The sequence below is a fragment of the Camelus bactrianus genome, chromosome 19, assembly GCF_048773025.1.
Source record: "Camelus bactrianus isolate YW-2024 breed Bactrian camel chromosome 19, ASM4877302v1, whole genome shotgun sequence".
Classification (NCBI taxonomy): Eukaryota; Metazoa; Chordata; class Mammalia; order Artiodactyla; family Camelidae; genus Camelus; species Camelus bactrianus.
In genome coordinates, this window is record NC_133557.1 from 15,163,320 (window position 1) to 15,177,750 (window position 14,431).

General features: G+C 37.6%; 1 protein-coding gene across 4 annotated transcripts in view; it reads left to right on the plus strand.

The window, feature by feature from the left end:
• RALGAPB (Ral GTPase activating protein non-catalytic subunit beta) overlaps positions 1–14,431 on the plus strand; it is an 84,880-nt gene that overhangs the window by 1,552 nt on the left and 68,897 nt on the right. For all 4 annotated transcript variants that reach the window (XM_074347266.1, XM_074347267.1, XM_010958751.3 and 1 more), the window contains exon 2: positions 11,566–11,781. In XM_074347266.1, the coding sequence (XP_074203367.1) occupies positions 11,596–11,781 (186 nt within the window). In that variant the 5' untranslated portion in view covers positions 11,566–11,595. The remainder of the gene's footprint in view (positions 1–11,565; positions 11,782–14,431) is intronic.

The window sequence follows — 14,431 nt, forward strand, 5'->3', positions numbered from 1 at the left end:
CAACATTCCCAACATTCAAGATGCCTCTGTCTGTGACCCCCGCTCCTTACCCCGCAACCATCTTGCATCTTTCCTGTCTGCTCTCCAGCATCATCATAATGGAATTTATCAGTTATTTTTCTGTGTTGTATTTCTGTCTCTTCTACTAGATTATGAGTAACTTGAACCATGTTTGCTCATCTGTATGTTCCGGTGCTATGACATACAGACTCACAAAAGTTTTTCTGAATGGAATGTTTGAGTTCCTTTTATGTAACAGACTGCATGCTGCAAACAGTCTTCTCTATTTCCATTCTTTTAAAACTGTATTTTAATTGAAGTATAGTTGATTTACAATGTTGTATTAGTTTCTGGTGTATTTTTGCAAAAGGTGTTTGGTAGTTCTTAGTCTATAGTGTTTTGTTCTTTTTGCTTGAAAATACTCTAGTTAAGTTCTCTAATTTCTCCATCCATCAGTTGAATAAACACCAGTTCTTAGCACTGGTGAAACACTAGGAAGGACTAACTGTGCAGTCAGCATTGGTTGATTTTTAATATCTAGTTTTATCACAGATACAATCAGTTATGTAGTGGAAATCTTTTTATTGCTCTTAGGCCTTTGCATATGTTCCCTACTAAATGCTATAAATAATAATAGTCTAAAATAGTGTTTAGTTGTCATCCACTAAATGTTATTGCCTTGTTTGTACTTGGTAAATACTATTAGATGGAAGTGCTGTTGGTAGTAGTTCATCCTATTCACCAGGAGAGATGGCATAAGAAGTATTTAATGAAGATTAAAACCTTAATGTCAGAGGAATTGACAAACTTAGTATATATTTATTACAGAATGCCTGAACTACTATTGCCCAACTTATTTACAAATTATAAAGGAAGGCAGGCCAGTAATTCAGATTGTATTTGTTCTTGACTGGCCTTTAAACCTTGTAAGGTGTATAAAAGTGAGTAAGTATGTGTGTGAAGGTCATTATGAAGAGGTTTTTGGACAATAAAGATTTTTTATAGCAGTTAGTGGACTGAATAAAAAGCACATTTCACATAATGGCATTCTTTACAGTATACAAATTGTAGTAGAATTTCTCAGTTGGTTTTGTTCTGTTTTCTGAAATTTTAGGCCAAGGCTAATGTAGAAACTGATGGGACAATTTGTGTTAAATTCAAATACTTAAGAAACTTGCCCTTGTTTCTCTGATCAGATGTGGGCAGAGTATCCAGTTCTGGCCTCAGCACATGAAAAAATCTTAGTTTTTAAGCCTGGGGTTTAAGCTTGGCTTCTAGTTTATCCCCAAGAAAAGATGAAGAACTACACATGCTCTGTCAAAGACCAAAAATGACCCTAGTCATGATAGTCTGAGACCTAGAAATGGATTCTTTTTAATTTGAAGTACCCATCAGTGTTAGTAGATGTATTCCCTGACATGTGTAAAGGCTTTTTAGGTAGAATATGTGATTTTCTTTGGTGCAAGAGGATTAAAATTTTAGAGTTAAGGTATATGGAGTTTTAAGTTTTTGTAGAGGAAGAAAGTAGGTAACTTGCCCAAGACTACGTGGTTGGCTGTAGCACATCTAGGACTAGAATGCAGTATCCCCTTCCACCTCCATGCCCCCCATGTGAGAGAATGTCGTTTGTTGTTTTGTTGTGTGTGTGTTGGGGCTGGGCAAAGTGGACAGAGTAGGCTGCTGTGTTTGAGATACTCAGTTAGATGTATAGTGAGTGCTTGTTGTATGATAATGTATTTTGGTATATAAACTGGGGTTATTAAGATAAATAGGACACAGCTCCTTTCCTTCAGGAATCTACAGTGGAGTTAGGGTTGTAATAAAAGTATAGTATCTAAGGCAGCTCTAGTCAAACAGCAATTTCTGCAGTGATGGAGCTTTTCTATATCTGCACTGTCCAATATGGTAGCTGTTAGTCACATGTGATGTTGAGGACTTGAAATGTGACTAGTGTAACTAAGGAACTGAATTCCTAATTTAATTTAAAATAACATGTGGATATGGCTCCTGTATTAGAGCAAGTCTGAGGCATCAAAGATTTAGATCTGTGGTGGTGGAGGGGGGCAGGTAGGTATCTATATATTTTTTGAATAGATTAGCAAAAACTACCTGTTTTCACTTTTGGGGAGGAATGCGGGCAGAACCTGTCTGTCTTTCTTGTAATGCAGGCGTTTGATAGGATCCCTAACAGTTAGAAACTGGTACACAGGTGAATACTTTCCTTTTTGGCCAAGATTGATATTTGCCTTGTGGGGTTAGTAGGATAACAACAGAAATATGAAATATGTTCCTTTTGCTTTTATTAGCCATTGAAGTTATAAGGATGACTTTGAATGCACTTATGTGCCTTAAAATCCAGCATTTATTTACTCAGTTCATATATTTATTTAGTGTTTTGACACCCTACATCCTATTTTTCCTAAGAGAAATACGGCATGCCTGATAATGTGTACCTTGCATTTGTACAAAGTATGTTGACTTATGTTGCTTTATTTGGTCCTTCTCCCAAGTCACTTTAGCTAGGTACTGCAGGTATCCTCCCTGTTTTACAGATGAGGAAACTATGACAAAGAAATACCAAGTGACTTGTCCAAGGTCATATGGTGAGGTGTGGAGTCAGAACAAAAAAAGGAGCACTGGGTGCTTTGAGGCAGGAGGTAGAGTTTCTTGTCCCAGTTCTACTGTTACTTGATGTGATCCTGAGCAAGACATAGTGGTTAGTAACATCTGTCTTACTTCCCAGTCTTGTTATTGAAATAAAATGAAGTAACAGGTGAAAGCTCTTTGAAAATGATCAATTATATAAATGTACATTGTTATCAAGCAAGATCTCTAATAGTTTTTCTGTTGTAGGATGCTGCCTTCATAACTCACCATGTCAGTTATCGTGTTGAATACTACTGTATCATGGATTTATTCATCATAGATTTCTTTTTCACTATGAAACTTTCTCTTGGGCAGCCATTATATCCTATTCATGCCTGCCTCCCTGCATATTAGGACAATACCTGCTACATAGCAGGTGTTTAATAAATGTTTGTTCAGTGAAATAACTGATGTTTGAATTTACAAAGTTAAAAAAATTGTTCTCTGTAATTAGACTTGAAGCTCCTTGGGAACAAGGATGATGTTTATTCATTATTGTATTTCCTGTGCTTGGTGTATAGAAGGCATGTAATAAATATTGGCTGAGTCAATTGATGTAATTAATGCCAGGCTGTGGTCTTAAGTGTGTCTGTTACTGTATTGATCGTTTTGGCAATTTGTCATTTAGACCAAACCTTCATGTTACTCTGTGGTGGTACCTACAAGCCATAATCTGTTACCCAGCACACAGTGACCTAATAATAGAAACATCCAGACATTACCTAGAAAATGGTTCCATGTAGAGTTGGGAAGGAGACTAAATGATCATGGAGGAGCACTGTAATTTTCTTTCTCCTATCGCGTTTACTTCTGGAGCATGGAAAGTGGTGACTTCTTTGCTAGCAGCTCACGTTGGTAGCCAGCAGAGCCTGTATCTGAGAAGGAGACTCATAGGACCCTTAACACAGCAATCATAGCCCTTAACCATCTGATTTCAGTTATGTCTTCATATCGCACTGCAGTGCCCAACCCTCCCTGCCAAGTTCCCATCCTTCCCACCCTCCTCAGTATGATAGCCACGCTAGAGTCTGCTTTTCTACTGCTCCTTTAGCCTGTCTTGGATACTTCTATCAATTCAGTTCCTATTGAATCATTCCTATGATAAAGGAATTCTCTGCCCCCAGTTTTTACTAAATTAATTACAAGTCTCCAGTCCTAGTATTCATAGTCCTTCATAATTGGTCACTGCTTATCTTTGAAACCTTACTACCTGCTGTGTGTAGCTTTCTTTTCTGTCACTCTAGGTTTTTAGTTTCTGATGCTGTTTTCTGCTACTTGAAGCAAGTGTCCTTTCTCTTATACGCTACCTGCTCCTTCTATTCTCAGTCTTAACCACTCAATTTTCTTATCTGTTAAAATTGTAGCCTGCTTTCAATACTCAATTCATATGCCCCATATACTGTAGTCTTCCCTGATCTTATCCTGTTGTTTTCCAGTGCAGCCTTTCTTTCATTCAGAAGCGATCTTTTGTCCTCTAAACTTCCACAATATCTTGCCTACAGTTTTTTTTTTAAATGGCGTTCAGTACTTCAATCTTCTAACTTGTGTTATAGTTATTTATGATTTTTTTTTTTAACCTCCTCAATTAAACTATAAACTCACTGAAACAGGAACCAAGTTTTGTTAATCTAATTCCTTCCTGGTCTTAACACTGCATTGTACATAATAGATGTTAATAACTATCTATTAAATAGGTCAACTTGATTCCACTGTCTGACTATTCATATGTATAGTGAGGATGCTAATGTATATACTTAGCAGTTTTTTGACATGAAGAGCTATTAATAAGAACTTATTACGTAGACTTGTACTAGCTGTTCTACTACTCAGTTAAAGCTACTTGCATTTCTGATTCTTCCAGTTTTCAGTCATGTATGTATGTTTTTCTGGTTGTAATCATGATATATATGTTTTTCTTCCTCAATAAAATAGCTGTCATTTGTTGATTGCTTACTATATGGACTAGATAGGACATGTTCCAAACATCTTACGTATCTTGATTCTCCAATCACCACAACTCTAAAGTAGGCTATTATCCTACTATTATCTCCATTATACAAATAAGGATGCTTAGACACAGGAGTAGAGTAACTTTAGCCAGATTTCCCAGCTTGTAGGTGGTGGAGCTTGGATTTGAATCTAAGAAGTCTGCTTCTAGAGCTTGTGCTTTTAACCAGTCTCCTATTTTCATGCCTTTCATCTCTGTGGTTTTTTTGGGGGGGGGGATTAGGTTTGTTTGTTTGTTTGTTTATTTTAATAGAGGTACTTGGGGATTGAACCCAGGACCTAGTGCATGCTAAGCATGCGCTCTACCACTGAGCTGTACCCTCCCCCACTTCTTCTCTATGTTTAATGGCTACATTATAGTATATAGAGTTAGTATGTCCTAATTATGAAGTTATTCCATTGTTGACAGACAGTTAAATTATGCTCACTTCCCCATCTTATGTACAATACTACAGTGAATATCTTGTGCACTTTTCTATTGAGTTGTTACAAGGATTAATCCAGTGGTATTACTGGGTCAAGGCACCTGATACTGGCAAAGCATTCATGCTGTACTTGGGTGAATGGTTAGAAAAATGGCATCAGCCTGAGGTGCCTTACAGGTGTGTCAATTTATTGACAGGATAGAGCTGCAAACAGTTCAATGGCAAGTAGACTAGGCAGTCAAGGCCAACAGAGTTTTGCCATGGTGTATCCTGAGAGGTTGATGCAGATATGAACATCTTTGCCCAGGAGGACCTAGGCTCTGCAGCAGTTCTGGATCCTGGAACTTCTGATGTTCTCTGAGATCTCTGGGTTTGTTGCCTGAGCTGCAGTAGCAAGAGGAGGTGTGCTTAAGAGTAGGCTGGCCACTGACAAAACTGCGCCTAACAGGACTTACCCTGCCAAATCTGTCACTAATGTCTTACACTCTGCCCTAATCTTTTTTCCTAATAGCAACAAACGTGAAACAAAATGAAGTTATAGGACCTTCATAGTTGGGTTCAAAGTCCAAACCCTGGAGCAGAGGTGGGTTGGGTGACTTCTAGGGTGGCAATGACTCACCCATATTGTATGCCTCCTTACCCTTCCTCTACAAGAATCATGCCAATTCAGTTACCAAAACTAGCATGTGCCTTTATCTTTGATCAAAGGTGTAAATTGACCCGCAGATAAGTTCTTTATAGCCTACATATTATTTGGTTTTTGTTTGTTTTTTTACTTGAATCAGTTGCCAACATTTAAAGAGTAGACGTCACAGAAATCTCCAGATTTTGTGTCTCTTGAAAAATTGCATTATCTGGCAACACTGGGTCTACACTTCTTCAGGATTGATAGTTGGCTAGGGCTGATTATTGACTGTGCCCTTTATAGAGAGCCTTATTTCTCTAGTTTGCCACACTGCCTACCCAATCTACTTTACTACTTATTACATGTTTGGTTTCCTAGACTGGAGGTTTTCATCCTTCTCAGACCTAATATTTGGTAATGACTGCTTCACTGTCCTGAAATTAACAGATAATATATAACCTACCAACACGTAGAATTTTTTTTTAATTTATAAAATTCTAACAGTAACAAATGAAAACCATGAATTAATTATCTTTCCAATAAAATTGGTATTTTGGTAAAAATACTCAGGTGTACCCATACTAGAGGATGTAACAAAGTGGTCAGATGCTTGTGCCTACTTGTAAGTCGAGAAATAAGACAGTAATATGGGACTTTATATTTGACATTTTGAAATAAGGGCTGAGTTAGTATATATGTAGTTCTTGTGATTGTTTTCCTGACAGCATTGTGTGATATTAGCAACTCAGATACCACAAATGGTATGGCCTTTGGTGATGTGATTGTTCTGAAATGGCGAACAATTCTTGGTATGGTAAGGTTCTAAATGTAAAAAAGTTCAGTCTTTCCTCAGTTTACATGGATGATAGCATTACTGGAAAATTCAGTGTATATTAAAATAGCACAAAATATTTTGTATTTATGGGTAAAATGAAGTTAGATTTCTAGGCTTAGAAAATTAAGAACACAAATGATTTTCTGGCAGACACTAGAAAGTCATGGTAAATGTAGCATAATTATTCATTGTGCAGCACTGTCTCCTGTACTGCAGGATGTCTGTGTGTCCTGGATCTGCCCATAAATACCAGTAGCTTGCCCCAATCATTGTGTTAACCAAAAGTGTACCTAATATTTCCAAAATACCCCCTGGAGGAGCAGTCCTTTTTTATTGAAAATCACTGCCCTAAGCTCTTGAGTATGTCCTCTTGGCCTTACCTCCTAATCAGAAGTTTTTTTTTAATCACTCATTTTGCTAGTTTAATAAGTACAGAACAATACTTTAATTGCTCTAGTGTTTCTTTGATTTCTTCATATTTGTTTCAATATTTATTTTCTATGTATTGTTGCATTTAATTCGCTTGTGCAGTTGGCCCTCCCTATTGGCAGGTTCGGCACCTGCAGATTCAACCAACCATTGATTGAAAATATTTGGGGGGAAAAAATTCCAGGAAGTTCCAAAAAGAAAAACTTGAATTTACTGCATACAGGCATTACATTATGTTTCATAGTATTTATATTGTATTTACAACTATTTACATAGCATTTACATTGTATTAGGTATTATCAATAATCTAGAGATGGTTTAAAGTATATGGGAGGATGTGTATAGGTTACATGCAAATACGTTTATATAAGGAACTTGAGCACCTGTGATTTTGGTATTGTCAGAGGGTCCTCAAACAAGTTCCTGGTGGATACCAGGGGACAACTATAATTATAGTGTACATCTTTGTCTTAATATTTTTTATCTTTTATGTATTTTGTTAAAATTTAGCATTAGTATTTTTCTATTACACACATTTTAATATTTTAGTTCAACTTTTTCATTGTGTCCTTTCTATACCTATCTACATGTTTCTTGAAGCATTTATTTCATTTTCTTCCATGTAATCATTTAAACATTAATACATTTAAAAATTACTGTTTCTTACATTTAAAAACTTACAAAAAATTTTAAGAAGAATTTAAGAGCTGTGACTCCTGTTTTGATTGGTCTTTCATAGTGTTTTTTTAAAGACAGATACTCCTGTGTTTACTTAAAAATTGGGAAAGGTGGTAGCTGTTTCTTAAAAATGCAAATCCCCAGGGCCCAACCCGGACCTACAGAATTGAGCTTTCTAGAGGAGTTTTGGAATTTGCATTTTAAGCCAGAACCACCCCACACCTCCCACCCTAGATGATTCTTATGTGGCATTTAAGAGCTAGCTTGTCCTTTTTTTTTTTTTTTTTTCTTTTTGCCTTAAAACATTTTTTTCCCCTCTGATAATGTATTGTCAGGAATGGACGCTAAGTATTAAATATTCCTTACATATTTGGAAACCATTAGAAACCATCCAACTACTTTTTTTTAAACTAATAAGTAGCTTAAAACAAATGAACTTCTTCCAATTTTTATTTGTATACAGCATGCAAAATTTTGGACTTCCTTCAGTGGAATAAAGGGAGTACCTTCTGACATCTTCCTTTTTCCCATTGTTAAACCTTGACATTATGAAACATTCAGTATGCACTGTGTGCCAGAGACTACACAAAGATTCAGGAAGTGAGGTCAGAAAAGGTTGGCACACTTGTGGTGAAGGTATCTTTACACAGCTAACGAACAACCTAACTTGAAGCTTAATATGAACAGCTTGTAATTGGCACTCAGAGCTAGGGAAGAGGGGTGATGGGAAGAGTGAAGAAAGGAGGACATTTGAGCTGTGCCTTGAAGGGTGAATACTTAATGAGGTGGATCAAGCTGGGGAATGGCACGAGCAGTAATACAGCAATACAGCGTATGAAAGAACTTGTCGGGTTTGCGCAATCATCAGTAGTTCTTTGCAGCCATAGCTTGGGGGATGGGGTGGGAAAGTGGCAGTAGCATATAAAACTATGAAAGTGGAATAAGCAATTTCAATGAGAATTTTAGCAAGTTTTTTTCTTTCATTGAATAAAAATCTTAATTTTTATATAGAAGAATAAATGCCTAGGAATAACTAATAAAGTTTTGAAAAAGATCAGTGGAGGTAGGGGGGGCTTCCTTTCTAGGTATTAAAACATTCTATAAAGCCACTGAATTTAAATCATTATGACATTACATAGGAATAGACAAATAATTTAACAGAACAGATTCATAAATAGATTCCTATAAAAATGAGAATTTAATATATGACAAAATTGATATTTCAGGTCAGTAGGAAAGGACATGTTTTTAATAGGTGATGTTGACACAACTGTGCATCTATAAGAATGTAAAATTGGACCTTTCCTATACCACTTATAGAAGTAAATTCCAGATGATATAAAACTTAAATGTGAAGAATTAATTATCTTGCATGGAAATCTAGTAGACTACATATACACTTTAGGGTTATGTTTTTAAACTTTTGGACTTAGATCCATAATAAATATTTTATGTGTTTTATATTGTGACCCAGAACATATGCATATATAAAAAATGAAACAAATTTTACAGCATATTGCTTACCTTTACTATGTGTGGTGCTTTTATTATATATCCTATTCCATATAACCAAAAAATATCACCTGTTATATTTATTTCATGACCCACACTTTGAAAAACACTTATTCAGGGGATGAGGGAGAAATTACCTAAGCCAGGCTCAAAACTAGAAGCTATAAAATAAAGGTAAATATTTGGCTAGACTAATGAAATTTTACTTCATACCTACCAAATTGACAAATAAATAAATAAATACATAAATAAATCTGATTCCTGGCAACAGATTGGGAGTGAGAGGCAGGAAGGGCTCCCATTCATTCCTAATGTAAATGGGAGTTGTTACAGCTTTTTGGGAAGCAGTCTGGCAAGGCCTAGTAACATTAAAAATACATATACTCTTTGATCCAGTGGTTTTACTCTTGGGAACTTGTCCCATAGAAATTAAAAGGCTACTGCTTAAGAATGTATGAACAAGCATGTTCATTGCATCATTATTTCCTGGTGACCAAAACGTGGGAAATGGAGTAAATGTACATCATTAGGAGACTGAATAAATTATGCCATATCCGTGTCATGGAATATAACACAGCCATGAAAAAGAATCTGTTATTGGAAGGACAGTCATGAGGTACTGTGGTTGAAGAAGATACAGAAAAGTATATAATCCCTAGTTATGCATGTGTGTAAATTATTGTAGTATGATTGAGTTAGGGTGGAGCAAAATACAACAAAGTGTTAGGTTGGTTAGGATGGATTATCTATTCAGGGGAGTGAATTATTTGAATAGGGAATGAAGACAAATGAAAAGGGTGAAAAATCACTAAAAACAAAACACCCTGTAGTATAATATTCTTGTGCATTTATGTAAGAGATATTATATATTGTGTGTTTATATGAATTATACTATTTACTATATTTATATATGTGTATATATATTAATGAAAAAATGTGTTGTGTGGAAATAAGTTGTCGTCTGATTGGGATGACACCTATCAAGAATTTTCCCTTTTTCCCCTTCTGTTCTTGAGACTGCTTATTTTAGCGTGTGTGTGGGGGGCACCAGGATATCCTTAGAGGGGTTCCTTATAAATCCTGAGGAAATTGAGGCAACTTTAATAGTCAGTTGCATTCATCTATCCTTCAAATTGTAGGTACCTTGTTCAATGCTGGTTCATCTCTTCTGCTTTCCCATTTTCAGGGCCTCTTGGTCCAGAGGAGGACCATATCTTCTTGAAAAACACTGACACTTGTTAAGCTGGAGTAAAGTTTTCTAACGTAAAATTTAAAAATGCTACCAGTTTGAAGAAAAATTAGCTTAAAAGATAGAACTTTAAAGCTTAAGTGTACTTTTAAACTCTGCTGGCTAGGCAAATGGATTTCTGAACAAGTAGAAAATGAAAGTTAACAGAAGTAAATTAGAAGGGACTAAACATCCTTGATTCTCTTCATGAGTATGGCATTTATGATTGTAATATTTACATTGCATTCATATAGATATATTTTCTGTGGCTAAAATTTCTCATTTGTGTGGTAGACTTAGGTATCATTTCAGGGAGAGTATACAGCTTAGGAAGAAGCAGTCCTTATCATGGAGAATGTATTGGATAGGGAGGGGGCAGTACATGCCTTGGTTAAGAGCATGGTTCCTGGAGTCCAGCAGATATGGGCTTAAAACCAGCTCCATCTACCATGTTACAGTTCTGAAGCCTCGGGGAAACAGCAAACCTCTCTCTGCCTCAGTTTTTCCCTCTGTGAAATAGGGATAACATTACTTAATTTTCATAGAGTTATTTTGATGATTGCATGAGTAGTGTATGGTAAATGCTCAGTAGATGGCAGCTCTTAATATGTTTTCTGAAGGACACTGACTTTCAGGTGTTCCATTACTAGAAGTGTGTATTCCACTGCTGTAGAGATGAAATATTCTCAAAGACTTTTATGTCTAATTTGAGGGCATTGGTGGGAAATTGTAGGGGTATGTTTCTAGCATGTAATAGGTTCTTGGAAACTGTTGACTGAAAAATCTGGGGCTTGAAGTAAACCCTTTCCTTTGTCTCCCTTTCCTACGTAGAACATGCCCTTTTTCTATCCTGGAACATAGGATGTGGAGGGTTCCCTTATGCTGTGAGTGTACCAGATCTGATTATTTTATCCCCTTGCTCAGTGGCCATCTGCCCTAGCTCTGCTCTGGACTTTTGAGGGCTTTTTTGGGGAGGTACTCAGACAGCTACTTCCCAGGGTCTGCCTTTCCTATGTGATCTCACCAAGAGGCTATTTTAGGACTTTCTCAAAACATTTAGATTTTTTTTTTGCTCAGTCTTCTCGAGACAGTATATTTGCAGCTTTTTTGTCTTGCCATGTGGGGTTTTATTAGTTTGCAACAGTATAATTTGACACGTAATTCTGTTTTGTCTTTTCAGGTGCCATTTGGATAGTCCTTTAGCGGCACGATGTACTCTGAGTGGAGGTCACTGCATTTGGTGATTCAGAATGATCAGGGCCACACCAGTGTGCTACACAGCTATCCGGAGAGCGTTGGGCGAGAGGTGGCAAATGCGGTGGTTCATCCTCTCGGGCAGGCCTTGGGTACCCCTTCAGTGGCTGGTAGTGAGAGTTTGTTAAAAACTGACAAAGAAGTAAGTGTTTTTTCATTTGATTCTACTATGTGAAAGTATGTTTGTTACTGAAGAATTTATTCAGCAATGTCTTTTTAAATGGATTTCTGTTCAGTATAGTGTGACTTCTCAATTTGACCTTATTTGGGCTCAGGGTTGGGGCTCAGAGTTTGTGGGAGTTATAAGGAATAGGTTGTACCCTTGTGCTGTTGGGACTTCCTGTTAGTCAGACCCACCCAGTTCTCCACTTGAGCTGTATCGAGACTTGAATGTCAGGCCCTTTTCCCTAAGTTCTAGGCTCAGTCTTCAGATTACCATTCAGAGGTTGTGTTTCGAAGGTCTTCATTCCTCTCTCTAGATGGCCACTGCCTTTTGTCATTATTTAGGCTACACATATGAACTGAGCTTGAGGCTCTCCCGCTGCCTCCGTCCCAGTCTACCCTTGCCCGACTTCCAGGTTTAAGAGTGCTGCAGAGCGGCTAAGTCTGTATGGCTGTGAGCCCACGTGGTTGAAGTTGGGGGTGTGTTTGCTGTCCCTAAAGGAGCTGTCTCTAAAGATACGGAGCTTTTGGAATGACTTGGCCTGGAGCTGGTCCTCTGTTCCTGGGTTCAGGAAACTGGACCAAAGTTAAGTTGCCAGTGGGAAGTCATGACAGGGCCCTGAGAAGGTAGTGATGCAGGAGCTTGGTAGTAGGAGGTCTGGCTAAGATCAGGATGAGAACTTGTCCCTTGTGTATGAGGACATTCACACAGCCTTTAGGCTTCGGATTTACCTATTTCTAAGGAAGTCCCCCCACACCCCTCTTTTTTAAACTCTTACATCTTGGTGTCTCATGAAGGAGAATTTAGACCCCTCTAGATAGAGGACTAAAGTTTATAGATCTAGAGGCTGTTTGTTTACCCTCTGTAGACCAAGGGCTGCCAGAGGGGAAGCCCCTCATACTGAGGTGCATTTTCTTCTCCTCAGAATGCCCCAGCAGAGACTTACCCAGCCCAGCGCTTGCCCGGGCGCTCTCCTCTTGGTGTGTCTGTAATTCCTTGCTGCCTTCTCCTGGAAGAGATGGCATGTGAGTAGATAGAGGTGCTCAGCACAGCCCTTGTTTTTCCTCCTCTCCTACCCTCAAAAGGGTATGAGACAATAGTTCTTGAATCCAGTGTCCTCTAGAATTTTGTACAGTTGACTATTGTGTGAAGATATCACCAAAGATATCTTTCCTTGGTCTTTTCTCTGATAATTAGGGATTTACAACCTCTTTAAAAATTCTCTTACTCAGCCAGATCCCACTCCCTCTCCCCTCTCCCCTGCCTCATTTGTCACAGCTTTGCTGTGTGTCAGCTTCACCTTTAACACTCACTGCTGTTATTTTCTGTTATATTAGTTATATTGCTGTTATGTATTTTCTACCCTTAGCGTGTGTAGTTGTTTTTGGGCTAAAAAATTTCAGTATATGTATTTATCTTGTTAGATTGAGCTTTAGTTTTAAGCTGTTGAGATCTTTTTGAATCCTGAATTTCTGTTTAATGAGGTTTTTTTTGTTTGTTTGTTTGTTTGTTTGTTTTTTGTTTGTTTGTTTTAGCTTTGTGGTATCTACAAATTGTCAGCATTTAAGCTGCTTTTCTCTAAGTTAAAATCTTGGCAGAGTCTTTGGCATGCCATTGGGCATTTTCTTCCAAAAGGATCTTGGTACATTAATCCACTGCTATTACTCTGTGTGTTATTTTAACCAGTTTTAAATCCAGCCATTGTACCTTCTTCTGGGCCATATGTCTCCATCTTGTCCATAAGGATATCTATCCTTCATGTGACCAGATTTCTTGCTAAAGCCCAGATCCCCTTTGCGAGAGAAGGCTGTTGATGGCATGGTGAGAATAGCTTTAGATTTTTAGTAAGACCAGGTATCAAGTTTTCAGCTCCACCATTTCCAAACCAGTGCCTTGGGTCAAATTGCTCTGCTAGACTTTAGTTTTCTTATCTATAAAGTGAGGCTGCTTTACCCTCTCACACAGGGTTATTTTGATAGTTAGATAATATTTATGAAAGTGCCTTGTGAACTGATTTTAAGTCAGTACCAGGTTTATACAATTGGCAGATGCCTTTGTAGTAACCCTATTAATAAAGGAATGAAGCTTGTCTGGCATGACTTGTTCTTTTTGAGCAGGCTGGTTCCCAGTGTGATCTTGCTTCCCTTTTATTAGTGCTCACTGATCATCTGTTTAGTGATTTGTCCCAGAGTTTTGTCTGGAATTCACTTAAACTTTCCAGTCTATAGTATCTGGACTATAGTTTTATCCTCTTTTGCAAATTAGGCCATTTCCCCTTTCTCATCATGCCTTATTGATTCATGACTGCAGGCAGTGGTTCAGGAATCTCTCAGGCACCTTCTGTCAGCCCCTAGGATGCACTTCAGACAAGTCAGGAGGCTGGAACTCATTTAGTGCAGCTAAGTGCCTTTTTAAGATCTTACCCAGCTTCAGTCCCTTCTGACCTATGTTTGTTCTTGCTCTTCCACTTAAAATATATTCTTTGCCAGTGAAAATAGTCACAAGTAAGAATTGGGCAGTTCATCTTCCCTCTTGTTGTCTGTTAAAGTTGCATAATCTGGAAATGGAATATGATTAAATTTACATAAATGATTTCCTAAGTGACACACATACCTGCATAAAAATTAAG